Source organism: Phytophthora cinnamomi, assembly GCF_018691715.1.
Source record: "Phytophthora cinnamomi strain GKB4 chromosome Unknown Contig23, whole genome shotgun sequence".
In the NCBI taxonomy this organism is placed as follows: Eukaryota; Oomycota; class Peronosporomycetes; order Peronosporales; family Peronosporaceae; genus Phytophthora; species Phytophthora cinnamomi.
Genome location: NW_027150956.1, coordinates 1,139,887 through 1,167,546, shown reverse-complemented (window position 1 = coordinate 1,167,546; position 27,660 = coordinate 1,139,887). Strand labels below are relative to the sequence as shown.

The 27,660-nt window shown below is 52.5% G+C and overlaps 6 protein-coding genes across 6 annotated transcripts; 5 read left to right on the top strand and 1 right to left on the bottom strand.

Moving 5' to 3' along the window:
- Positions 1-2,589: 2,589 nt before the first annotated feature.
- Positions 2,590-3,306, top strand: IUM83_05147 (Cytochrome P450; the record flags this gene model as incomplete). The annotated part of the gene is made up of 3 exons (XM_067929265.1): positions 2,590-2,733; positions 2,804-2,990; positions 3,053-3,306. 3 exons carry the CDS (start codon positions 2,590-2,592, stop codon positions 3,304-3,306), a joined length of 585 nt encoding a protein of 194 aa, XP_067794714.1.
- Positions 3,307-5,524: 2,218 nt separating this feature from the next.
- On the top strand, positions 5,525-7,976 carry IUM83_05146 (Calponin homology domain; the record flags this gene model as incomplete). Its single annotated transcript, XM_067929264.1, has 4 exons — positions 5,525-7,680; positions 7,745-7,794; positions 7,886-7,897; positions 7,957-7,976. The coding sequence occupies 4 exons, from the start codon at positions 5,525-5,527 to the stop codon at positions 7,974-7,976; spliced, it is 2,238 nt and encodes a 745-aa protein (XP_067794713.1).
- Positions 7,901-9,328, bottom strand: IUM83_05145 (uncharacterized protein; the record flags this gene model as incomplete). The annotated part of the gene is made up of 4 exons (XM_067929263.1): positions 7,901-8,080; positions 8,149-8,475; positions 8,554-8,648; positions 8,725-9,328. 4 exons carry the CDS (start codon positions 9,326-9,328, stop codon positions 7,901-7,903), a joined length of 1,206 nt encoding a protein of 401 aa, XP_067794712.1.
- Positions 9,329-10,919: 1,591 nt separating this feature from the next.
- On the top strand, positions 10,920-11,300 carry IUM83_05144 (uncharacterized protein; the record flags this gene model as incomplete). Its single annotated transcript, XM_067929262.1, has 1 exon — positions 10,920-11,300. One exon carries the CDS (start codon positions 10,920-10,922, stop codon positions 11,298-11,300), a length of 381 nt encoding a protein of 126 aa, XP_067794711.1.
- A 345-nt stretch (positions 11,301-11,645) lies between these two features.
- Positions 11,646-13,752, top strand: IUM83_05143 (putative serine protease family S33; the record flags this gene model as incomplete). The annotated part of the gene is made up of 2 exons (XM_067929261.1): positions 11,646-11,973; positions 12,047-13,752. 2 exons carry the CDS (start codon positions 11,646-11,648, stop codon positions 13,750-13,752), a joined length of 2,034 nt encoding a protein of 677 aa, XP_067794718.1.
- An 873-nt stretch (positions 13,753-14,625) lies between these two features.
- On the top strand, positions 14,626-16,308 carry IUM83_05142 (putative serine protease family S33; the record flags this gene model as incomplete). Its single annotated transcript, XM_067929260.1, has 1 exon — positions 14,626-16,308. The coding sequence occupies one exon, from the start codon at positions 14,626-14,628 to the stop codon at positions 16,306-16,308; it is 1,683 nt and encodes a 560-aa protein (XP_067794717.1).
- Positions 16,309-27,660: the final 11,352 nt, after the last annotated feature.

The window sequence follows — 27,660 nt, the reverse complement described above, 5'->3', positions numbered from 1 at the left end:
AGCGCTTAGTCTTCGCCATCAACAACTCACAAGACACGACTCGGAAGGAAACACCATTCTACTTGGTGCACGGGTGGGATGCCCAGTCAACGCTGAAAGCCATGTCATCCTCGCTCCGACGCGGCACGCCGAAGCAATCAGACGCACTGGCGTGGCGCCGCGAGGTCAACAAACAACACCAGATTGTTATGGAAATGGCAAGAGAATACCAAGCCATCGAGAAGACTCGCAGAGCACGGGAACACAACGCCAAACTCAGCAGGAAAGAGAAGACGATACTGGCGAAGACTCGGGATCACGAGTCGTCGGCGGCGGCACAAGACCAACCGTCTACGGGACAAGACACCCCCGTCCCAAGTCACCTGTCGCTCAAACCAAGTACGCATGAGCCACCGCCGACTCGCGAGTCGTCGGCGAGTGCCCAAAACCAACCGTTTGCGGGACAGGGGGGACATGTCTCTTGGGACAGGGTGGATCCACCGAAGACTGGCAGGATTGAGCCGACAGCAGGCCGGAAATCAATGCTGCCGGTCCCGTTTGATGTCGGCAGCAGGGTCTGGTTGTACATGGAGAGAGTCAAGCCCGGCCTTACCAAGAAACTGGCACACCGGTGGCATGGACCCTTCCGGATCAAACAGAGGATCGAAGACTATGCCTTCGAACTCGAGTTACCGGACCGCAGTGGATACCGATTTTATCCAGTCGTCCATATCTCCCGACTGAAGCTTGTTGATGAGTTTGGAGATCGTCCGAAGACTCGCCTCGCGCCCGGAATTGTCGACGACACGCGGCTAGACTTTGACGAAGAGCTGCTCCCTGAAGACCGGATTACGTGGCAGGAGAATATGAAGTTGAAGCCATCCTCGACGACCGTGTGCCGTTGCCCACGGGAACTGAAAGAGCAGTGCGCGAGTTTAGAGTCAAATGGGTCGGTTACGATGAACCAACGTGGGAGCCAACCGCTAACCTTTCTTGCGGCGGGCTCCTCTATGATTACCTGCGCCGAAAAAGAAGTGAACAGCGCCTGCAGATAGTTCAAGTCGCTGACGAAGACTAGGCGGCTATGAGTCACCGCTATGATGACCTGTACTTGGGGCAACGCAGACCAAGACCACAGACGAAAACAGCTACTGCGGCATTATCTTTTGCATTAACAAATTAAAACACCACCAAGACGGACAGCTAAATCAACGCAAACTCAGAAGCGAGATTGGAAATGAAAGCCAAATGGATAGAAGACGCTGCCGACGACTCGCTTGAACTCGACTTCAACTCAATCTGGATCGGAGGCAACAGCTGCCCGAGCCAAGACACCAAGCAGACTCGAGTCGTCGGAGCCGCCACCAGCATCCGGAGCTTGTCCTCCCGGAACAGACGCAGCATTCGGCGAAGACTCGGACGCATCAGGAACGCGAGCATCACCAAACTCGGCCACCCATTCTGAGCTCAATTCACCCGGTTGCAGCGACGAACTTGGAACACTCGACGACCAACATCGGCGCGCGAAGAACCAGCCGGGACAAAGAGCGCAGCAGACGGGTTGCACGGGACGAACGTGGTGTTGTAAGGGCGCTGCTCCGGCTCATCGATCCAGGTGAGTAACAAGGGCGACCTGATGGGCCTGGACAAGTCCTGCGGTGCCGAAATGCCTGCATTTAATCTGACGGCTCCGATCGCGTATCAGCACAGCTACTTTAGTACAACTGATATGTACGACGGTGACTTCAACGCCAGTCTGACTCAGACTCTGAGCTAGTCCCAGTAGACCTCGAGGTCAGAAGCTGCCTACCCTGTACGGTAGGGCCTAGTTGCCCAAGCACAACCTTTGTTCCCTTTTGCGCCTGCTACTGATCGAGAGCACCATGACGATGACACGAGCTCAGCTACTCCATTTATTCCACTACGGCTAGCACAATACGAAAGATTCCGAGTTGGAGATCAGATTCTGATTAAATGGGCAGATCGTGATTTTCGTGCAGTGAAAGTGACGGTAAAACTTAGTACCGGAGACCACGAGATATTTGTCCGATCGTAAAATATAAAATACTGTGTAAAAAGTATGGTAAAAACTGTCATTCAGCGCGCGGGAGCACTGCATCGTCGCCACTAATTCGTTGCTGGCCACGCGGCCACCATTCAGTTATTTGCAGGATGGTAGGAGGCCCCCACCAAAAGAACAGCGTTAAGGCGAAGGTGAGTTCACCCGCGAAACGAGACGCATGCACCACGTCTAATCATCTACTCTACTGTATGCAGGCCATCGCCGCGAGCGAAGATGCTGTTGCGAACGACAGCAGCCTCGCCGACGTGGCGGCTGAGTACAAGGTGTCGCCGCGCACGCTGTTGCGCTGGCGAAAAGCTGCGTCTGCGATCGCGGCTGCTCCGCCCTCGCGGAAATTCGTCCGCAGCGCCGCACGACGAGGGCCGTCGATACTGTATCCTGATATGGAGAGGAGGCAAGTTCGTCACATCCTACTGTACGGCTATGAGTTAACTGACCTTTGATCTGTTTATTGTAGGTTGCTAGAATGGGTGCATCAAATGAGAAAAAATAGAGCAAGATGCGTGACGAGCCAGTGTTTGCTAGTCATGGGCGCGCGGTTTGAGCCGCGGCTGTTAGGTGAGCGCACTCAGCGCGCTGCCTACGAGTACTTGCGGCGGCTTCGAGACCGCAACAAGCTGTCCATTCGCCGCATCAACCACCGCGGCGTCAAGCAGCGCGAGGAGCTACAGGTACTGTGCCAGCGTGTGCTCGATTTTATTTACAGTACTGATATTTTATATTGATATTTGTATGAACCAGTTGGTGGCCGACGCGTTCGGGTGCGCCATGCGCTACGCGTTCGAGATGAACAGTGTCGTGTCCATCACGGCTGGTGACGATAAGTACAACTATGTATACAATATGAACCAAACGTCGATTTACATCGACATGAACCCGAGCACCACGATCTCTTTTCGGGGCGAACGTCATGTTGACGTTGTCCAATGTAAGTCTCTAACCATTTAAATGCGCAGTGTACTACTTTAAATCAATTTTTGTATTGATTAGCTATGTCAGCGAACTCGTTCCGAGCCTCCGTGTTTCTGTGTGCGTCGGCTACGGGGCGTAAGCTGCCCCCGTTAGTCGTGTTCAAGGGCGAGCCTGGCTACCACGTCCAAGCCGAGCTCGAGCGTCATCCTGCCCACCGCTCGAACAAGGTAGTGCTCACGGTGCAGGCGAACGCGTATTGCGACCAGCACGTCATGGAGGAGTGGATCCAAGAGGTTCGTGATTTTATTTCAGTGTCGGTGCCTACTGTATGACTTACAATTTGTATGATAGGTGTGGAGGCCATCGGTCTGTGGCCCATCAGTGCTTCTGCTCGACAGCTTGAAGGTCCACAAGATGGCTTCAACGCGAGCATCGCTCGCAGCCTGCTGTACGGAACCTGAGTTCATCCCTCCTGGCATCACAGGCCTTTCCCAGCCGATGGATGTCGCGGTAATGCGTGTGTTCAAGCACTTTACTAGGGAAATGTATGTGAGGTACCATGTAGATAACGATTTTTGCACCAATCCCACGCAGCGACGCAGTCTTATCACAGACATCGTGGTTGCTGCGTGGGAATCTGTGCCGGTCGATGTGATTCGACGTGGTTTCGTCAAGGCTGGGCTCATTCCAGTCGGCCCACGCTCGGACACCGGTGCATTTGTCATTAACAAGACGGAATAAAAATGAGCTTTTTCGTGCAAGTTTTAGCATAAAGTTACGGTTGTACCTTTGAAAATCTATAGTATTCGACTTTTTACACGTCGGACAAAAATTGTGGGTCGGACAAATATCTTGTGGTCTCCGGTACGCGGTACCCAAGCGCCTGGAAGTTGTCCAAAATGGCGTGGTCCGCGTCTTCATCTTCGTCACTATCAGGCAATGGATGGAAGTGATGACGCGCGCGCTTGCTCGCGCGTAAACTCTCCAGCTCCTGGAGCTGTAAGAAACCCCGACGAGCATTGCGCCTCACTTCCGAGGCTTCCTCGGGACGAAGAAAGCTCGAAGTCGGGCCAGAGCGGGCTGAAGAAAGCGAGGATCGGGTGCTGGGAGTGGAGCGAGCCATGATGATCGGTAGCGAGATGGGATTTTGAAGAATGACATGCAGCGACTGAGTGAAAAGCAGAGAGAATTCGCGCGATTCGTGCACGCACGAAGGAGACGACCAAGTGAACGACTGATCATATCTTCTCAGCTCTCTCAATATCGATCCCTTGGTCCGAGAGATGAATACCCTAAAATGTCGCTCCTTCGTTTTCCCTGATTGCACAGCTCACCGCGTAGTTGTCAAATTCTGATTTGGAGGTCTAGTGATTCGTGGAGATCGAAAAGTAGTACGCATCGCCACTGACAATTTTGCCAGTGGATATATTTCCACCGTAGTTGCTGCACAGATGTACAGTGTGAAAGCACGTAGTTGAGCACAACAGAAATGCAACGCAGTGTCCACTGGGAAGGGATAAGTTAAACGCTGGAAGGGCGCTCGGCATGAATACACTCAAATTCAGAATATATATAGAGTTTGTCGAAATGATTGGGCTCCGCTATTTCATATTTGCCCTTGTCGTCACTATTGTGCTTCATCACCTTCTTGTGAAATGGGCTTTGGCACTATGTGTATAGCAGCACAGTTGCGAGCGTTCTAGGCTGTAAATGGGGCGGTGTCCACTCGGTCCAATGTGTATTATAATTAATTCCATGTTCGCGATAGGTACATGTGGCAATGTCCTCCTCTGCGATGGTTCAAAAGGAACGTAAAGGTGCTAACTAAGAAGAGTATACGGCGTACATGTACTCGATAAACAGTAGTTACCGTGGCATGGAGACATTCAGCCAAGGACGGCCACCTAATCTCAATGCCGAGCCTCGACAGTATGGCAGATACAGTGATCTGCTGCGCCCACGTCCACCTAAGCAGCCCTGCTTGTCTATCGGTCAATACCGGTACTGTTCGGTATCGCTCGGCTCTTCTCAAGGCGTTGGCCGTTGGCCGTCCGCCGCATTAGCAACTGGCGCCTCGCATGTCTGTCCGCCAGCCTGTCCGCGAGCTGTCAGCGTCGGCCAGCAACGGAATAGCGCGTTCACGCTCTTGTGCCGCTGAAAAAATGGCCGTCCACCCGGAAGTCGTATGGTTGCAGAGTTCGCTTTGGCATAGAGCAGCGAGTGCAGATACTTATGCGAACACGATACCTTCCGTCGCAGAGGGTCTTTTCGCTTTCCTCCGGATACTTTTCCGAAGAGCGGCATAGCGCTGTCGGTACCAATCGCCGGTACTTTCACCGGTAGTTACTCACACGCGACTTGAAACTCAGGCGGCCAGCCCCCATACAACACAACGCGAGACGCGAAAAAGCAGCCCGACCGACCGAGAAACTCTGCGGCGGCCGAAGCACAGTGCGGAACGCGCCCCTCGAGACTCAAAGCAGCCCCAGTCTGCTGTAGTAGACCCCCCCCCCCCCCTTACAGCCCCCTCCCCCTTCTCCCCCTGTCGCCATGGCGTCGGCCGCGTGCATCCAGTGGATCCGCGACGAGCTGGAGGCCCACGGAGACCTCAAGGAGCTGAGCCCGCCGCTCGCGGACACCAAGTCGCTCTGCGAGTTCGTGACGGACGGGCGCGCGCTGTGCCTGCTGACCAACGCCGTGCTGGAGGGCGAGCAGGACGAGCTGCCCAAGAAGCTGCAGCGCTCGCTCAAGCAGCTCAGCAAGTTCCACGCGCTGGAGCGCGTGCAGTTCTTCATCAAGTGGTGCCGCACGCGCGCGCTGCTGGAGGAGCACCAGGTCTTCACCACGGTGCAGCTGCTGGACGAGGTGAACGAGACGGCCGTGTCCGAGACCATCGTGGCGCTGCGCAACAAGACGCGCCCCGGGCTCAAGGCCTCCAACCCGTTGTCGCAGTACTACTTCGACGGCGACAGCAACGCCAGCGCCGCCGGCCGCGCGTCCACGAGCAGCACCACCAGCACCGGCAGCGCCAACAACTCCAACCGCCTCAGCTCCTTCCTCAACAAGTTCCCGTCCGCGCCCGTGGTGGCCACCAAGGGCGGCGCGCAGACCAAGCCGCCCGTCAACCACCGCGTGTCGCTCACGTCCAGCGTGGCCAGCAGCAACCCGTCCCCGCGGCCGGACCCTGAGGAGCCCGTGCCGGCGGACGAGGACAACAACAGCAAGTCCAGACTGCGCATCCCGTCCATCTTCAAGAGCAACAGCAACGGCAACGCGTCGGCCACGCCCCGCAGCAGCGTGCTCAGCAACCCGTCGTCCACGGCCTCCACCGCCAAGGAGGAGGGCAGCGAGTCCCGCTCCCGCTCCTGGTCCAGCAAGCTCTCGGCCTTCTCGCGCAGCCACTCGGCGTCGTCCAACGCGTCAGCCCCGCAGTCCACGCCCAAAACCCCGTCGGCCGGAGAGTTAGACCACAACACCCCGCCGTCGTCGCCGCCGGCCTCTCCACACAACCGAGTGAGCATCCCCTCGGCCTTCACGAGTGCGGTCCCGGCCGCCCCCAAGTCGTTGTCGAAGCTGTCGGCGTTCCTGAGCAGTGTGGAGCCGTCATCGTCGGTGGGACCTGCCTCGAGCGCTCCTTCCCAGGATAAGAAGGCGCCGGAGCCCGCTGTGGAGGCCACGCCTGAGGATGACACTATCGAGGACAACCAGGCGGAGGAGCAAGCTGAACACACACCCATTGAGGAGGAGGTCCCTGCAGAAGAAGAGAGTGCGAAGCCCGACGTCGAGGCAGTGCACGAGCCGCTGGAGAAGCCACCTTCGAGCTCCAAACTGTTTGCCTTCTTGCAAGCCGTTGAACCGGCTAGCGTGGCCCCGCCGCAGGTAGAAGTCGCTGCTCCGGAGGAGGAAGAGGATGACTTCGTCGCAGTGGAAGCGGAGGAGGCAGTTTCTACTGAAGGTGAGTCTCCTGCAGTGGAAGAGGAAGTCGCCCCTGTTGAGGACGAAGAGGCTTCTGTGAAGAAGGAGGAAGTCGCCATCTCAGCTGAGAGCGAGGAGCACGTGGCTACTCCCGAGGTCGAGCAGGTCGAGGAGGCAGCCGAGGAAATTGCAGAAGCTGAGGAGGTGGCCCCTGAGGTGCACGATGAAGCAGTGGAAGAGATTCAGGTGGGAGCGTCCAAGGAAGTGGCCGCGGACGTTGATGTCGAGGAGGCACCTGAAGATGAAACCCCAGAGGAACATGAAATCGAGGCTACTGCTATCGTAGAGGCCGCCGCGCCGTCACCGGAGCTTCTCCAAGAGAACGAGCGTCTTGTCGCAGAGAACGAAGCTCTTGCGCTGAAGCTGGAGACGGCCGCGAGTGCCATTTCAATGAAAGACACAGAGCTGGAGGCGCTCAAGCAGGAGCTGGAGCAGCTGAAGGCTCGGCTCACAGAGGAGCAGACCTGTGCACAGGAAAAGATTCTATCAGCAGAGAAGAAGCAGGAATCGCTTGCCGCGGAAGCTGCTGAGGCTCGTGCAGAGCTGGCTAAGTCCAAGCAGGACGCTAACGACGCTACGTCGGCGAAGGAGGCTAAGGAAGCGAAGAACCAAGTGAAGGAGCTCACCGCCCAGAACGAGAGTCTGAAGGCTGATTTGGTGAGCTTTCGCGAAGAAGTGCAGACGCTAGAGCAGTCGGTGCAGCTTGCGCGCGACAGCGAGGAGGCAGCAAGGTACGCGGCACAGGTCGCATTTGCAGCTCGCGACTCTGCGGACGAGGTTAACCTACAGTTGAAGGACCAGCTCGCACAGCTCGAAAAGTAGACCAGACGGTGTAGGCCAAGCATGTACGCAAGAATCAAAGGCCACGAAGCGTGAGGTAACGAGATGATTAATTTTGAATTGTTTTCGTACTGATTGTTGCTTTCCTTGTCGAAGCGGGCAACTCTTGTGCTAGATGGAATCTGTCTGGTATCCTGCCAGACTTCGGCGTAGAATCAACGCGCCAGCGAAGCCTACGATCATATAAAGGACGACTACAACTGCGAAGAGCCCGAGAAGATGCAGAGTGCTTCGCAGATAAGCCTGTACGTCGGACGCTGACCACTCTGGGCACTTTCCACAGCTTGCGATCTATACGCAGCATTACGTGTACAGGTTAGTCTGACAAGCAACATGCTCCGTCGAGGATCACAACGTACGTCGTTTTGTTCATAACCCTGGTCGGCCTCAGCGTTCAGCACCGTCATGCCTTCAATACAGCCGCTGTCTGCTGTGCTGTTCGAGCCGCTGGACGAAGTGGCATCGCACGAGACCCAGTAGTTGTCGGAGGTTTGAATGACGCCTTCGCACGGGGTCATCTCCGACACTACATCGGTGCAGTTGGTGCAGCCCGTCAGCCCGATGTCGCAGGCCAAGGTTGAGCTCGTGTGCGAATTGTAAGTCGACGCTAGATGGTCCGAGAATGAGAAAGCGCTTACAGAGCACACGAGAAGCGCAACGAGGCAGCCCCCGAGACCGACAATGTACTGTCCAAAAACAACAAAGCAACTTCGACGTCAGCACGCACCACCTCACCCCGCAACCTCCCACCCATCTGAACGTACAATGAGGAGCAGCGATCTGCTCTTCGCCCTCGATCCGATGATGCCCAGCACCGACAGCGCGACCATCAGAGTGCCGACAACGATGAAGATGATGGCTGCAGTCACCACAACACCAGCCAGTCAGTTCTGTTTGCCCCAACACTTCCCTAGCACAACCGCAGGAGCACGCACCGATCCACCGCTGCCCGGACGTCATCTCGTCGTGCACCTTGACCGACAGCCCGAAGACGAAGAGCCCCGTGCCCAGCAGCGAGAAGGCGGCGTTCGTGACCGCCAGCATGCTGCGCATGACGATGGGCACCGTGACGATGCGCACCACGCAGTACATGGAGGCCAGCACCAGCAGCATGCAGCTTACGCCCACGGCGCCCGCCACCGCCACGCGGTGCTCCAGGTACTGCACAGCGTCGCCGTACGATGTGCAGCAGGCCTCAGCCCGCAGCGCCGCCAGCACTCTTGCCGCCCAGTGGTGCTTGACCCACGACTCGAGCGCGTCCTGCAGGAAGAAGGCGGCGTAGCAGGCCACGAAGAGCCCCGTGACCAGCAGGAAGTCCGCGAAGAAGAAGACGAGCAGCAGGCGGCTCTTGTCGCGCCCGGCGCCCACGAAGCCCAGCGCCGACAGCAGCACCACGCAGCCGCCCAGCGCCGCGAGCGCCGCCGCGCTGGCGCCGAAGCTCGTGGCCAGCACCAGGTGCAGCGCCAGCCCCAGCAGCGCCACGCCCAGGGCCAGACTCAGCAGCGTCAGCACGCGCAGCAGCTTGCGGGTCGGACGCATTGACACACTCGGAATGGAACTCCGCTGAGGTGGAGATGGCTACTTTTTTATCGGTGTGGATATTTTTGGATGATATATAAGTTCTCGGAGGTTTATGTAGTCGATTATTTTTGGATTTTTTTTTCCTACCGCGACCACTTCAACTTGGACGAGTTTTTGGACGCGACGTTGCGATGGTCCTCATTTCTCCGACCAGCTCCCAATCGCATTCACCCGCTGTGCACTTCGTCATCGGCGCGTGCTCCGGTCCGTCAGCCGGTAATGTTGAACAAGTCGAGGTCGTTGAGCCGCTTGATTCAAGCGGCTCAACGACCAGAACCCTAGCGCTCGAGGGGGTTCTGGTAAGACCGCTTGGGCATCAACTGCAACAGCAATATCAGCACTATCACTATCAGCAGAAGCGGCGACGGTGCTGGCCTCGGGGAACGTTGCACAACTGCCCGGCTCGACGTGGCTGCGAACAGCGAGAACCGCCGGCTTGACGCTCACTCGAGTGCTGCGCAACGTCGGATTCAGCATTCTCGTGGGCTGGCTGTTCGGATTCGTCTACACGTCGGGCAATATCACGCCCGGGAGGCCGCCAACAGAGCAGGACTATGCTGCTTATGTTACGGCCAATGGGGTCTGGTTCCACGGAGTGTTTTCGGCGACAATGGTGATCATGTATGCGCTCCGGCTGACACCAGAGCAGTTTCTTGCTCGCTCAACGCGCAAAGCGGCTGTTCCGGACGATTCCGTCCCCCAAAGCTTGTCATTGATGCAGTGCAGCCTGAAGCTTTTTTGGTATATGCTGCCGTACCTAGCACTATCCACGACGGCGGAGGCTGTCGGCTGCACGCACTGAATCTCAGCGAATGCCAGCAGTGCCGATCCCAGGACGGAGATCGTTACGTTCTGCAGCCGCATCAACAGCATTCGCACCTGGGTATCAGCCAGAATTGTTGGAGTAGAGATCAGCACGATCATTGTCCGTCGTGGTAAAGGCTCTTTCGTAGCTAGCAAGTGACGTTTCGCCGCCTCCTGTAGTGTGAGCTCCAGAGCCATACTGCCGATTGCAAAAGCCAAAAGCTCCGACTGGCGATCGATCGTTGCGAACAGACTAATTGAGTGAAAGTACACAATAGCGATCAGAGAAGACACAATTCCAGGGAGGGTTTGCAGATATATCACCACGAATATCCGTATTGATGAGACCCGACAAAATCGGCGTTGTGTCGGGCGGTGGTGCGTATGCGGCTCGCTGTCGTGCTGTCCCTGTTGGTTCGAGTGCCTTAACTGTCCACGCGTCAAACCCCGAACGGTCTCTGAGTTGAAAACACTACGGGCACAATACTCGGCGCTGGCCAAGACAAAGTTGCTCCAGAACGCGTTCATGTACATCGCTGGCTTGTACTTACGCTCCGATGCAGGTAAGTGGCTGATCAACATATAGCACTCAAATCAATGCTAGTTCATCGTCAAGGTCACCCTATTCTGAAACATCGTATTACCCCCGCGTTTGCGAAAGCCCGACACAGTTGGGCAGGTCTCAAACGTCTGCCATGATATTGACCCAGTCTCGAAGAGACGAACGACAACGCCTGCACGCCCTCTGACCGACGACGCGGGAGCGCACCGACAAAGACACATCGTGGTACACGCTGCCGAGATCTACGCGGATATGTACGCAGAGTACATGGCCATGGGCTGCTCGTACGCCATCATGTTCTTCTTCGGTAATCACCCACAGTACCAATTCGTCTCGGTCTCTGTCGCGAGGTCCGAAGCCACTCAAAAGCTGCACTACTTCCTCATCTTCTCTTTCCAGGTGTGCGTGGAGGTCGCGGTGGATTTTGTGGCCTGCAATATCGAGGCCATGCAGGGGGTTGACTTCGGCAGCTTCAACCAAAACGACCCGTTCCTGACCTCCTCCATGTCGATATTGGCCTTCGCCAACGTGTCGATCTCCGCGGGGCTCTACATCCGCTCGTGAATGACGACGCCCGCTCTTGATCAGCAATGCGTTGCACCTGAACATGGGTGAGTTAGCGGTCTGGTCGTGACAACTGTGGTACGACCTTGTATACGAACTGAGCCGGACCGTTGCCCTGCATGTATGCCCACGACAACATGCATGCAGCGCAACTGGGTATATGTACGGGTTCGAGGTTTGCCAAGATAATTAGCCCTCTGCCCACCGAGGGGAGACCAGCAACAGCGCGTACCAAAGGCATATGCATTCCGAAAGCAAAGCGGACAGCAAACACCTTGGCTCATTTCGGAAATTAGCTCGTCTAGCACACTGGCCCCAAGCACTTGTTCCTCTTCACCGCGCACCATGAAGCTCCACTATCTCATCTCGACGGTAGCGTTGCTCGCTCAAGCGGCGACGGCCTCCTCCAGCTCCCCACCGTCAAGTAGCGGGCTCAACGGATGGTATCCCTGCTCGGAGTGGACATTCTCGGACGAAGGCGGATCTGGAAACCAAGACGCGGAGTGTGCTGTCTACACGGCTCCCCTGTGCTACCCTGGTATCTGCGAGACCCCCAAAGATGTCGATTCAACTGTTGACATCTTCGTCAAGAGGGTTGCTGCTTTGCGTGACTCGGACACTGCCACGAACGTGTGGATCATGCAAGGAGGTCCGGGTGCCTCTTCCACTGCCAGTACGTATATACTTGTGCTGTCATAGCCCGAGCACACGCTAACCTTATTGCCTTGCGTTTTTTTTCGGTGCAGTGGAATCGGCGATGGTGGAGCTTCACTCGCGACTGGATGGCGCAGTGAACGTATACACCATGGACCACCGCGGCACGGGTCGCAGCACTCTTCTTGACTGCGTTGCAGCGCAAGCCACGACTACTGGTTCTCCGTCGGGCAGCGTTGTTGATGTATCAGAGGTCCCTGCCTGCGCCGAAGCTCTGGAGAAGAAGTACGGGAGCCTATCTTCGTTCTCCATAACGAGCGCTGCCACTGACATTGCCACCTTCATCTCGAACTACTCAAACGGAGCTGATACCATCGTGTACGGAGTGAGTTACGGCACTGCGCTGGTGGAGCGCGTTATCCACTTGGATCCCCGCGAGGTGACTGGATACGTGTTGGATGGTGTTGCCACGAGTTCGGGGGCACCTGGGAACAAGTTTGAGTACTTCTCGACGTGGGACGCTGATTTCGGGGAAGTGGGCGACGCATTTCTGGCACTCTGCGCGACGCAAAGCGAGTGCAGAAAGCGATTCCAGTCGACCGATCTTCCAACAACTCTCCGGAAGCTGATCACCGACTTCGACAAGAACCCAAGGTCGAAGTGTGCTGCACTGGTGAGCAAATTGAACAGCGAGAATACCGATCCAGCCTCGTACATTTTGCGGGAGTCGTTCGGGTCCCTCCTGCAGAGCGCAAGCATGCGAACACTCATTCCTCCCGTTGTTTATCGTTTGAGCCGTTGCGCTTCAAAGGACATCGACGTCTTGACGCACTTCTTCCAAGCCTTGAACACAGATCTTTCCTCTCCAGACCAAGAGAACGCCTTCGAATCGACGCTGCTCTACTACCTCATCGTCTTCTCAGAGATGTGGGAGAAGCCACAGCCGTCGGCGTCGAAAATGCTTGCGCGGTTCACGAATACGACCATCTCGAATGGAGGGACATACACGGAGATCCCGGAGTACTGCGCTTTCTCAAAAGAGACTTCGACAACATGCGCTCAATTGAAGGTGGGGAGCTATGCTGCCAACGGTATCATTTACGAGCGGGACGAGTACTGGAACCAGAGCGCTACAATCCCCAGCCAAGCCAGCGTCTTGTTGTTGAGCAGCAAACTGGATCCCCAGACGCCACACAAGTATGCTGAGTATCTGCTGGGTGCGCTTGACGGCGACAAAAAGGCTTTGATCACGTTCAACTACGCCACTCATGGAACGCTATGGACAACTCCGATGGTTGATGGGGACTCCTCAAGCGAGACTTGCGGCATGAAGCTGCTCATGTCGTACGTAAGCAACAATGGCGACTTGGGCAGACTGGACAAGTCTTGTGTTGGAGGTATGCCTGCATTCAACTTGACGGTGCCACGCGGGTACCAACGCTACTTTTTAAGTACCAATGATGTCTACGACGGTGTGTACGACACGAGCTTGAGTGCAGTCTCAAACGGCGCGAGCACTACGTCAAGCGAGAAGTCGAAGTACAAGGTCGTCGAAAACGGTGTATCTGACGCCAGCTTGAGCGCAGGCGGATCAGTCTCAAACGGCGCGAGCTCTACGACAAGTGAGAAGTCGAAGTACAAGGCCGTCTTCATCGTATTTCTTGTGCTCTTCGTGGTGGCGCTCGTGCTGGCTGCTTTCTTCGTGCACCGCTGGTACAAGCTCAAGCAAGAGAAGGAAAATCAACGAACGACTGAGGACTTGCCAGACCACATCGAAATCTCGTCACCAGTCAAATAAGGGTGAGAGAAAATAACATGGCACAGGATGAGCGTGGAGAAACTTCAAATTTCTACTCCGAACTTTCCTAACAAGACTGGGGGCGAATTGAAAATGCATAACATCGATTCATTTTGTTATGACGAATGGTATGTCGTTGTTTTTGCTTTCTTTTTACGACGAATGGTATGTTTTCTCGATTCTTGTGTGATCTGGTACGGGCCTTAGCTCTATGTGCGTCGGCAATTTGCTGGGATGAAGCTGGAAAATAATGATCTCTCGAGCACCCAAATACACTCAGACTTCAACCGGACCTCAAAATTAGAGCTAGCTGCATCGCGTATCAACCCAAAACGGACGACGACGCATGCTAGTCCCAGCTCAGTCCAGAAATTATTCTGTCGCAGCTTTGCTGGCCTCAAGAAGCGCTAGACACGTGCAACACACTCGACTATCTAACAACACAAAGCGCCCCACAGCTCCAGTCGAGATGAAGCTTTACCAGGCTTTCTCGTTGGCAACCACGCTCGCGCAGGCTTCGGCTGCATCATCATCTTCGTCTTCGTCTAGCGAATTAAATGGATGGTACCCATGTTCAGAGTGGACCTTTGCGGACGAAGGAGGTTCTGCTGACCAAGCCGCTGAATGCGCGGTGTATTCAGCTCCTTTATGCTATCCTGGAATCTGCGAGACTGCAAAGTTGATCGACTCGACAGTCGACATTTTCGTGAAGCGAGTGCCTGCTGCAAGCGATCCTAACACTGCAAATAATGTTTGGCTGATGCAAGGCGGCCCGGGCGCTTCATCTACCGCCAGTAGGTTCCACAGCTCTCAGGGTGTTGTTTTTGGGCAACCTGACCTAATTTGCTTGTGCTCTATGCAGTGGAATCGGCCATGGTCGAGCTCCATACGCGGTTGAATGGTGCCGTAAATGTCTATACCATGGACCATCGGGGCACAGGTCGCAGCACATTGCTGGATTGCGTTGCTGCTCAAGCAACCACAAGTGGTTCGCCTTGGGGTAGCTCCATTAAGCCGTCAGAAGTCCCGGCATGTGCCGAAGCTCTGGACAAAAAGTATGGAAACCTCTCCTCTTTCTCGATCACAACCGCCGCGACAGACGTTGTAACTTTCATTTCAAACTACTCGAACGGTGCGAATACCATCGTGTACGGCGTGAGCTACGGCACAGCGTTGGTGGAACGTGTGATTCACCTCGACCCACCCGAAGTTACCGGGTATGTATTGGATGGCGTCGCAACGAGTTCAGGAGCATCTGCAGATAAATTCGAGTACTTCTCAACGTGGGATTCTGACTTTGGCGACGTGGGCGACGCGTTCCTGGCACTGTGTGCGACGCAAAATGAATGCAACAGCCGATTTGAGGAGAACAGTCTTCCCGTTACGCTTCAGAACCTCCTCACGAATTTTGACAACAATCCCGAGTCAACGTGTGCTGCTTTGATAAGCCGCGTGAACAGCGATCAGAGCAGTGACCCGCCGTCTTACATTTTACGGCGAGCATTGGGGTCGCTTCTCCAAAGCGCTAAAACGCGGACGTTAATCCCACCCGTTGTGTACAGATTGGACCGCTGTTCTTCTGAGGATATGGACGTATTGATCCACTTCTTCACGTACTTGAACAAGTTCCAGAACTACCCAGATGAGGAAAACGCCTTCGAATCGACTCTTCTCTACTACCTCATCGTATTCTCTGAAATGTGGGAGCAACCGGAGCCGTCCATTTCCGAGATGCTAGCTCGATTCACTAATACACGAATCTCAAATGGAGGGACTTACACGGACATCCCACAGTACTGCGCGTTCTCGAAAGAAAGCTCGACAGCATGCGATCAACTCGATGTCGGAAACTATGGTGCAAACGGTATTATCTACGAGCGGGACAAGTACTGGAACACGAGTGCCGCCATACCGACGCAAGCAAGTGTGCTGTTGCTGAGCAGCAAGCTGGATCCACAGACGCCTCACAAATACGCCCAGTATTTGTTGGACGCGCTTGACGGCAGCAAGAAGGAACTGGTCACCTTCGAATATGCTACTCATGGTACACTGTGGACTACCCCTTTGAATGAAAGCGATGAGAACAGCGAGACGTGCGGTATGAAGCTTCTAATGTCATATGTGAGCAGCGACGGCGATTTGACTAGTTTGGACAAGACTTGCGTTGGTGAGATGCCTGCTTTTAGCCTGACACCACCGCTCGCTTACCAGTACTACTTCCTGAGCACAGACAACGTTTATGATGGGGTGTATGATGCAAGTTTGGCTGCCCGGGTAACCAGTTCAAGTTCTAGCCTAGCTGGATCCGGCACGACAACAACGGCCAAGGAAAGTGCGTCATACAAAACGGTTTTCATCGCGTTCCTGGTGCTCTTTGTTGTGGCTTCGACGATTGCTACTTTCTTTGCGTACCGATGGCACCATCTCAAGCAGCAGAAATCAGGCAATAGAGAGACCGATGATTTACCAGAAAACATCGATATTTCAACGCCAGCTGAAGCAACTTCGTCGTCTCCAGAACTGGGAACGCCCTTCTCAACACAACGAGTTCATTAGATGCACTTAAGACATGCACTGAGGTGCCACTTCGTATACGTTTTTTTTCGAAGTTCGGTGCTTTTGAAGTACTAAGTTCAGAGCTCTCAGTTCAACTCCCGATTTGTAGTCACTTTTGCGGATTTTCGCTGCCGCCAGCTCACATCTTACATTAAAAATCCCTAAATCTTGCCTCTCCAGAAGAATGCCAGCGAGACGAGTACGCGAATTTGGGATTGGTGAACCTTCATCTTCATGTACAACTCGAGCTGCAGCATATCGTACACTGAGGTTATTGTACGTTGGAATTCCAACTCAGCACGGCTCGCATTGCTGGAAGTACTGTCCGCTACCACTAAATTGTGCAAGGCTTCTTTTGAATACCTCGTTTAGCACCCCGGAGTGAACTTGGGTTGCCTGTTCGCATTATATAGTTCAGAACAGAATTTGCCGAAATGTAGTGAGCCGCAACCGAAATTTGATAAGATTCGTGATCTCGGTCCCAGTGTTTTGATTAGCCTGCATGAACTCAAGAGAAGGAGCAAACGTCGTTACGATGACACTCTCGGGAATGGTGATCTGGGTTAACACTTTTGCGCACGAATCTGATCATTCACAGTCGCTGAATTGTCTTTGATGCAATTAGACGAAACAATTTTCACGTTTGTAGTACGGATTCACACTTTGACTAGGATCACATCGCGGTGGGAATCCTTGGACCGTGGCTTGCTGCATTGCGCGATAAATTGTCTTAAGACAAAAACAATGCAGCTGAATCAGTACTTCACACAACTCTTGAGTGGCGACCCCAAGGACAATTTATGCAGCCTGGTGAGGAGCAAGATGTCCGTAGGTGAGGACAGTAAGCGAGGTGTGGACAATGACAACAGCTACCATAGGGAATTTAGTTATTCACACTGCTCTCGTTCGTGGATAATATCGCATTGGCCAAACTAACGGAAAAGGCTACAGGAATACCACAACGCCTAAATGAACAAATCTTCTGGATGTTGGCGCCGCCAACTTGTTGGAACCCGGACGCCGCCGGATCTCGCAACACCACTAATACAACACCATCAATATAGCACAGTCTTAATTGAACGCCTATCGTGTATAGCACCCTCCCTCGCACTGAAAGGCGGTTGATACTATGGTGATAATAGTCCACCGTGTACTATTCGGTATTCTACTATTCTACGTTAGATTGTGAGTTTGGCGCTAATAAACTCGACCACGCAACTTCTTCTGCGCCTTAGCGACATACGCAAGGTATTCAGTGATGCATGTTCAGTTGGCTCAACCCCAGCACACTACACCCTTCACTCTAATTAGTCAGACCACGACTAATAATGGTGTACGATTCTCGCCAGGCAAAACAAATGTTCAAAATGTTTTTCTGCTTCATTAACCTACAGTTCGGAGAATGTATTGTGCTTTGCACGAACTTTGGCATGCGATCAAGGGCTCTAAACCAACGAGCAATTCCTTCGCGATGATCATATATCGCAGCCTAACTCTAGGTTAAAAATAAGCTAATCAACCGCCACTCCCAACCACCACGCAGAACAAGACTAGACCGGTTGCCACTACAAGAATAGATCGGTTGTCGCTGCAAGAATGGCTGTAAGAATAGAACTTCTTGTAGTAAGCATCGATTTCGGCGGGGACACTTTCTCTCGTTCTCTTCGTCAGGACCTTGCGCGTTAAACCAAGGTCAAATTTCAGCGCACGGCATATAGTAGCAGTAGAAATGTTTGGTAGTGCAGGAAACGCTGGCTTTAAAGCTGCTTGCAGCTCCTCGATATAAAAGCAGGGATGTTCTTCGACGAAGCCATTCACAAACTTGATAGTCTCTGGAGGTCAGCGCGTCTTCCGTTCGATTCGAGTGTTCGGAATGACGTTACCACGCCGACGGAACAGATAGCCCCAGCGAGAGATGGACCGCGTTGACACTCCCATCACTGAAGCCACAACCGTTAGATCAATATCGTAGAGGTAGGTTAGTACGATAGATCGCCAGCGCTTGTCAATCGATATCATGATCGACTGAAAAGCAATCAGACGAAGCGAGCGAGTTAGAATGTCAGGACCGTAGTATTGTCGGATTTACTCCAGCCATTCAACGAAAATAGGCATAACTCAACGTTAACTCGTTGTCTTAGCAGCTATTCTATCTTAAATCGACGAGTTAGCCTCCTAACTCAATGATGGGCTTATCGCCATGATTTGCTAAAACAACGAATTACGTCGTTGTTTAGACAGAAAACAAGCAAGGCACAAGACTATCTCCGAATTCCCCTGACCGAGAGCTATCCAAAACTGGTGCTTTTGTTGCGATTTGAGCCTGAACAAAATAACTTTGTATCGGCCGGAATAGCGCTTACATACGAAAGCCCGACTACAGATACCGCTGATAAACTTTGGCACACGATCAGCTAATACCACCAACTCTGTGATTAAATCATTTTAGGGAGGTGCACGTAAACATGCACGCATTCACCTGACGACCGGCCCCAGCGAGCACCTTCTGGTAAGAGCGTCTACCACGTTGAGCAACAACGAGCAATGGATTGGATTGATGAGGTGTGTGTGTGTGTAGGGGGGAGGGGGTAAGCGCCGATACCATTGCTCTAAAAGGCACCAGTTATTTTACACTGTTATATCACATTACTCTTGGCTTATCTATACCCTCTATGAACAAAAAAAGTCGAAGATGCCAAAGTTTCTCAGCGGTATCTGTACATTCGAAGCTCGACTAATCAGAGTGAAGGGTGTACCGACCGTTTGAGGCGAGTACAAAGATGAGACTCTGGAAATATCCTCTCCAGGCGGTGAATCGGCTTCGCGATACGGTATCACGAAGATAAAACAGCCTGTCAAGTTAGATAAAGACTCCGAATGCTCTGATGAGACTATTGTCGTGATGGGCCAACGACGAATCGTTTCGAGCAATCACAAATCGAGAGTATACAATTGAGGCTAGGTAATCGAGTGAGAAGTTGGGAGGAAATCCGAATGTGAGCTCGATTTACGTTAGTGTCTTTTCCTGCTTGCAGTCCCTACTCTATGCAATGTCCCCCTAGTGTAGATGTGGGCCAAACAGTCTAGGATGCGGTCCAAACGAATTTGCCAATCATAGGACTGGTCCAAACGGTCGAGGTTGCGGCTCAAACGGTTGGCTAAACACACGCAAATCATAGGCTCCCAAATTGAAGTTGTCGTCAAAGCTAGTCCCCCCAACGTTAATTTCAACCTCGCGGTTGAGCCGAACGTCAAGAATCAGAGGTTGAGGTTAAAGCCTATGTCTGTACACTTTCATTGCACATTTTATACTCATTATTGGAGGGAAGGCAGTTGCGCCGCAGATGGTGGACTTGCGCTTCGTGCTGCGGCAAGTGCTGGGCCTCGCGCATTAGAAGTGCGTGGCCTGCCAGCGTCTGTGTGAGATGCTGGAACATGACGGCCGCGCGCGTCTCGTGCAGACACCAACGACCACGGGCCTGCAGCCAGCCTTCGGCGCCGCGGCCACCGACACCGACAGCTGGGCCACGACGGACAACAACCTGCTATATAACACGATCGGTACGCAGCCGATGAAGGCCGACGGTGCGCGGTGTGAGGCGTTAAAAGCGCAAGCAAAGATATCATCAATAAGCAAGTAAAATCCTTATGAATTAGTTTCACACAATTTTTTTTTGCGGTCGGCATTTTCAGCCATGAAAACTATATCACGCACTAGGCTAGGATCCATTTGACAGCGCTTCGCTGTCATTGTGCTGCCTGCTGTGGAAAACGCCCGTTCTGGTGGCACTGATGTAGCGACGCATCCTAACCACTTTCGTGCCAATAGCTTATTGTTGACCGTTCACAGACCACCATACAAGGGGATCCTGCTTACGGGGGACAATCTTCGCAGCATCGAGATAAGAAACAAATTCCTGAGCGCACGTGAGCCGAATATTTTGAAGCAACAGACCATCACCACAAGGCAAATTTTCTTCTTCGTCTTCAGAGCCCAACACGTCGTCCCAAACACCAGTTTTATCATCACTTGGAGATCGCTGCAAAGAGCTTCTGCGTGAATGCTGGGCCGGTGTACGTGGTTGTTCTGCAAAATCAAAGGTGGCTAATGCAGCAGCGTCAACTAATGCGTTTTTGCTGCCTCAACTTCATCAGGTTGTACCAAATTCATTTTGTAGAAACGCGGATCCAGAAACGTGATCCAAACCAGCTCAAACTTCAGCCCTTGAAAAAGCTCCATGAAAAGCGAAAAAAATGGCTTTACGAACCACGTGCATTTTTGAAAGCGTATCGGCTTGAAAGTCATGGCGGTCCTCAAGTCGCGCCTGTTTATCAAAGATAGTTGAGCTACTAAGCACTTTTTTGATCCTGCGGAGCATGGGGAAGGCCAATGCTAATGTAGGATAGTAATTACCTCCAAGAACTTTGGTAACAGCGGCGATAGGGTCCAGCAGCGCTACCATACACTTAATCATAAACCAATTCCTAGGCACTGGGTACTTGTCTTGACTGAGATCCCTAAATTCCGTCTTCCCCTCTGGCTTCTCAAGATAAGTAAAATAAGGTATCTAGAGGTGCTTCGAGCTCAATAAGTCGCTCCAGCATATCACGACACGAATTCCATCTTGTCGGACAATCTGTGATTAAATGCAGCGGTGGTCTTTTCCATTCCTCGCTATGTATAGCGTCCAAGCGATTTGTCGCTTTTGGCGACGTGCGAAAATACGTTGCGAGGGTGCGAAATCGCTTGACAACGTCACGAATGTCGGCTAACGCACGTTTTGCAGCTGTGTCGTTCTTTAGTAACTTACGTAGATTTGTTTCGATCTCACTCAGCACCTCTTGTTGCTTCTCCTCGGAGGCAGCAACAATTTCATCTTCTTGTAGAGTTCCGCCATGATAAGGTACATCGATGGTAGCTGTCGTAATGGAATTAGCCACCATAGTTTCACCAATAGATCCTTTCTGTCGCGCCAAGGCGCCACCCAAAACTAGATGCAGCGAGTGGGCGATGCACGAGATGTTATTTACACCTAATATATCACTAGCGAAAACGGCATTTGAAGCGCCGTCGTGAACCAATAATGTGCACATCGCCAAGGTAAGCTCCCACCGTTCCAGCATCTTCTCCAACCCGGTCGCTATAGCAACACCAGTATGCATACCGGGAATTACTTCAACTTCAAGCGTCCAGCTACACATTGTGAAGTTTCCTTCGAGGTAATGCAGGGTTAGCGCCATATAACTTTGGGCCCAGCGACTTGTCCAAATGTCCGTTGTAATGCAAAAGTACTGACAACTCGTGTGGATACGAGCTTTTAATGAAGCTCTCAACTCAGCCGCAACTCGCTCAATATCAGCTCGTAACCGGAGACCCGGTATATCTAACACTACACCACCCAGTTCCTGCGTAATAAAACAATAAATTCCAGGAGACCGGGATCCTCAATGATGGCTAGCGGCCGCATGCTTTGTGCCACCCACTTAGCAAGTCGTCCGTTGGCATAGCTCTGTTGAGCCTTTGTCACCGCCGTAACCTGTCGCTTGGTCGATTCTGGAACCAAATCAAATGCATTCTGCAGCTGCCGTTTCGCCGTACGAGCCCTGATCTCTTGGCGATCTTGTTCAGCTCTTAGATGCACATCCATATGATACTTCTGCATATGCAGCTTATCTGCATTGGTCGAGCCATGCGAATACTTCACGAGAGAGTGGCATTTTGTGCAGTATGCTGAAGATGCCATTTTAGAGTTGATCTTAGGCCCACTGGTCACCGGGAACAAGGCGGATAAACTCCCACCTTTCGGGGTACTTTGGGCACCACATTTTGAACAGGTTGCTCGGCTCAGGCGCTCTGGGCAGGGGAGGCTCAGCATGAACTTGTGAGGGGCTTGGAGCACTCAATCTTGGCGACCGTCTGACGGCGATAGGTGGGCGAGAAGACCTCGCGGACGACTAGCTTCTGGGAGTTGGCGCTCGGTTTCGAGCTCGAGAAGGAATCGGCGAAGTGAACGACAGTGTCGACGCAGAACGAATAGCCGCAGGTATGACAGGAGAACTGTGAGGGCCTTCGTTCATGGTATTCGCAGCTGGAGCTTCTATTGCGTTCCGCAGGTAGATGACGGAGTTTGTCAGATTTTCTAGGCTAGGCAATGTGAGGCTGACAGCGCTTTACCAACCTCTCAACCTCAACCGACAACTTGTGGGTTAAGTCCGTTGACCGAACGTTGAGCCAATCAACGTTGAGAGGCCTAGTCAAAGCACATTCCGGGTAGTCCAGTCAATCAGGTTGCGACATTCAGCTATCTTCAACCACAACCGCCGGAGCCACGCGCCAGCACGCACATACCGTCTGCCTCGCGGTACGGATCCAGTCGAGCAGACAACGAAGTGCAACCGCTACATGTACACCATCGCCACCTTGAAGTTTGTAAGGTACAGATCGTGGAGTTGTACACACGCAGTAGCCAGCATGTTCAGGTCCGGTGTTGTATGTCATAGGGTATAAGATTTAGGATTTCTTCGGCGCGAGTGATGTGTGAGAGACGCGCGCGAGAGATACCGCGGTTGGGGTGGGCGACATCCTTAAAGTCGGCAGACACAAAAAGCCGGCAGACAAAGTCGTGGAAAGGACAACAAGGACTCACCAGCCCATCATATTCAATCAATAGATTTCATTTTTGTATTTCACATGCGATTGAGTACTTTATATGAATTTACGTGTGATTTATAAACCATTGGCGCAGCGCAAGCGCGCTGCTCTAAGTGCGAGAAGGTGATCACTACACCGCATTGACCAGGTGTTCACTACACCGTATTCGCCTCAGCCTCCCCGAATGATTCAAATTCTTGTTCAGGCAGCGGCAGTATCTCGGTGGTTAATGTTGAGAGATCATTTTGAACAACGAGGAGAGTACTAGACGCCCTCTAGCTAAATGCGATGAAGCTTTCGCGCAAATTGGGATGTGCAATACTGGATTAGGCGCTTTCTTTTCGATTTATTTGTAGTCAACGCATGTACACATTGGTCCTGGGAGGCCAGCTTGCTGGTTTACCAGCCTCACGAACTTAATGACAATGACGCCGTGCAATGGTGTAGTGGTTTAGCCGCACACGCTTTATCTAGCACAGCAATCGCGTTAAGAAACACGAATACATGATTCTAAGTACGGACATATAATGCAACTACTTTGCAGCCGCAATTTCTACCCAGTTATTCGCAATTAAATTTGAATCAACAACTTCAATTTCATCCCATACCCTCTCATTCACACTCACTGGCTATACCCCTTCCAGCTTCACTATCGTCGTGAGCAACAGTAGCAATGTGCAACCATAGCGAAATCGTATTAAGCAATTTGGTGTTTGTTGTCGATCTCTATACTGCACTTGACGCTGTGAAATCCCTAAACCAAGCTGCGCTCCGACATTTCCACGATCCTGTTCTCGAACCCCCGCTGCTAGAGCGACAAGCTCGGCGGTATTTTTGTATTAGCATTGAGGTGCTGCATCAGAGTTTGAAACTTATCCCACGAGCAGATTTCATTTTGTAAAGCTCTAGCCTGCTCTACAACCTGCACAATGGAAGCCTCCCACACCATAGCATCGCCTCTAGTTTTAATAACACGACAGGTTCGCGACATCACGAGAGAAAAAAATGGTCTCCCAGCCAAGGTGAAGCAACTTTGTTTAATGTGTATAGGCTACGTTTTTGTCATGTTGCTGCTAAGAAACAGCAATATGTAGCGGCAACTCTTTTACTGTTTCTAGCCTACACAGTATTGACCAAATTTTGGTAGGACCTTAATTTGTGCGAGCTGTGCACACCTGATATTTATTCTCGTACATGTGCTAGTCACCGCCACCCTCGTCCTCACTGACCACTGCTTAAATGTTTTAGTTGCCATGTTCGGATGAAGTATATGATATACTTCATCCGAACACGGTGACAATATACATAAGGTACACTGTATATCTACTACATTGTGCTCATGGTAGGCTTTTCGATAACAGGTTTTTAGGTCAACAGATATGCAGTGCTGATCCTCTGTCGATATGCAACAGATAAATAGTGCTTGCAACAGGCGAGCAGTGACTGTGGAGACCCAACAGACGAGCAGGGAGAATAACAGATAATAATTGTTTTCCGGTCCAGCATTGCAAGAAGAAAAACGGTTATGCGCTCTATTCGCTGCCGTTCTGCAATCTTTTAATACCAATTAATCTATTCCTTTTCAGTCTATATGTCGTTTGTTTCAACCTTCGAACTGCGCCTCCCCTTGGGTCCACCGGTAAAACCTCGTTGGGGTCATATACGGTACAGATCTGCTTTGTCAACAGATGTAGGTTTTGAAATGATGAGGTGTGAGATCTGAAAATGCACGGTCCTAAGGCGACCACGTGGAAAGGTGGTCCCTGCGGGACCGCTATGAAGTAGCGCTCATTCGGCAACATGCAGGCACCTACTCAGTCTATCGCGGGCAACGCTGAACCTCCCGGTGACGTGGGGACGCTGTCCAGCGTCATATCAAGGCGCCCGAGGGACCAAGTGCGGCACGAGAAGACCACGTGCTACTTTCGCGGCTTCAAGTACACCCGCGAGTGGGCGTCGTCCAGGAAGATATCCTACCGCTGTTCTCATTGGCGCTAAGGTTGCCGTGGCACGATGGCTTTCTTCATCGGTACCATGGGCTACACGGCAGGACGCCCTCACACCTGTCGACAGGTTGATGCTGCTGGTAGTAGCCTTGTGGATGTCACCGGTCTGGTGAAGGATAGGGATTTAAGCCACCAGAACCCACACACCAGGCATGAGGCTTGCTCTGGTGGGGATGCCTGTGGCTATCCGACCCATTTCGGTACCGGATTATGATACCCCTCATTACACTATGGGGCATTTTTCGGCACTTGGGGCCTCCAGCCCACCCAACTATCCTCCACCGGGGTGCGGGTTGGCAGGACGGACCACTCCACGGAGTGGCTGCTCGTCCAAGATATTGCCTATCTCCGGCCTCCGTGGAAAGTCCCGCACTCGGCGGGGATCGATCCCGGTACCTCCCGGTCTCCGCGTCAGGGTTTGGCCACTGGCCCACGGGGATCGGTACTCTGATGAAGGATAGAGCGGACATGCTAGCAATTGATCAGGTTGCGCTACCTGTGCGACGTATTTGGGAAGACCTCCGCAATGAGTTTTATGGTGCGAATAATGAGCATGTGGTGCGTGGGTTGTCTGAGACCCAAGTGCTTCGGCGTGTTTATCAAGCAAGAAGCGGGCACTTCAGTGGAGATGTACATGTAGCGATTGAAATTCCACCACTTCCATTGGCGTTGAACGAAGCTGTCTCGTTCTTTCAGTTTCATTATATCACGATGAACCGCGAGATTCTCAGCAAACCTGCACGACTGATCGGCTGGGCGCACCCTACCCTTATCAACCTCCTACGCTACAATGGAACTACGATTTTTGTTGACGGTACATTTCGCTGTGTACCGTCAGGTACAAACCGTGCGTAGTTTTCATGGTACACGACGGAGCTTCAGGACGTTTTGTACCTGTTTACTACGTTTTGAGTACTTCTTGTAGTGGCGATTCGTTTTGGGACATGGTGCATTTTGTAGTGCAAGGTACAGATCAGCAACTATAGCCTGCCGAAGTCGTGTGCGATTTTGAGAGTGCCTTAATTGAAGCGATTCAGACGCAATTTCCCAACGCAATTGTGCTGGGGTGTCTATTTCACCTTAAGCAGGCGCTCAGACGCGCTATGAAGAGGTTTCTGATTCCTGAGGAGGTGTGCTGCATCGCTATGACACGTGGTGTCGTTGACATGCTGACTGTCGTTGAGCATTGTTTGATAGAGCAAGCTATCAAGTGGGTGAAGCGTCAAATTCGCCAACGTTGCGGTGAGGCTGGGATATCCTATTCGAAAGCTAAGTGGCGAGGGTTCTGGGGGTATTTTCAGCGAACGTGGCTGGAGTATTACGATGTGAGTGTCTGGAATGTTGCCGGCCTAAACAACGAGCTCATTGCGCGGAAGAATAATCCTCTTGAGAGGTTTAATAGGGAGCTCAATAGTCAGTTTCCTAAGCCTCGCCCTAGTATGGCGAGCTTTGTGGGTGTCATTAAGACGCTATCTGCACAGTATGTACAGCGTCTTGTTGACGTTCCTCATGGGCGCGCCTGCCGCCTACCACGCGAACGAATTGAGCTATCTGTGCCGGTTGAGATACCAAATGACATTGCTGATGACTCTGAGGATGAGGAGCCTGCAGCAGTCGAGCTGCCAACTGACAGCCCTTCCGAGCCCGATGAGGAACCTGGCGGGCTGAATGAGGAGGTGCTATAGCAAGCTGGTAGACCTAATCGAGGAGAGTAATACACGTTTGTTTACCTGGATGAGCTGCCTGATCACTGCTAGAGTAAGTTTGGCTGATCCTATACCTGATCTGTACCGTATATGACCCCAACTGGAGGTTACCGGTGCACCACCCGGGTCTCCGAATGTGAGGCGTATGCGGTGGAAATCTCCGTTTACTGGCTGCCAATGTGACTTATCGGTGAAAGCCGCGAACATCCTGGCAATATGCGACCTCGTAACCTGCGTACGTTCTTTTATGAATCTGAACAAGACTGGCTCAGCTTCTGCAGCATCACTATCATCTACATTAGGTCGGTTAACTAGTTCGTTTGCAATCAGCTAAATATCAAATCTTCACCAAATTGCATGTTGGATTTCGTATAAAATGGTATAGCACACGGGCGACAGACGCGTCTGTGAAGGAACAATCAATTCGGGTGGTAACTACTCCTTTTCCCGTGACTCTCGATCTTTTCGGCTAAACTCAATATCAAGTCCAATCCAAGCATCTCCGCTATCTCGAGCAACTCGGACACCACCTGGACAGGGCTCAAAACGCCTGACTAAGCTGTGTGAGAGCATCTTCTCTCGCATCCTCCTCCCCACCTAAATCAGACAAAGAGGAGGAAAGCCGGCGCCGCTTCTTAGCCCTGTACTTTTCCTGACCCAGTCGACGCTTTTGTTTGAGCTTGATGCCGAGTTCAATGAGCTTGTTTTGCGACCGTCTGTACCAATCCCCATTTTCGCGCCGAAGACGACAATGAGAGACGTGCACGTTGGTCGGTCCCACACACAGTCGAAACACGTCGTCGTACAGCTCCCTTGCCAGTCGGTATTTGTCCGCCGTTATTCGCCAAAGTTCGTTGAGGCGACCAAAGTAATTTGCAACGATCACACGGTCGTGCGAGATCTTGTCGTTGTTGCTTTGGTCTACACGACTGAGGTTTCTGCTTTATTTCGGTATGATGCAGCGAAGATAATCTGCTGCGCCTTGGTA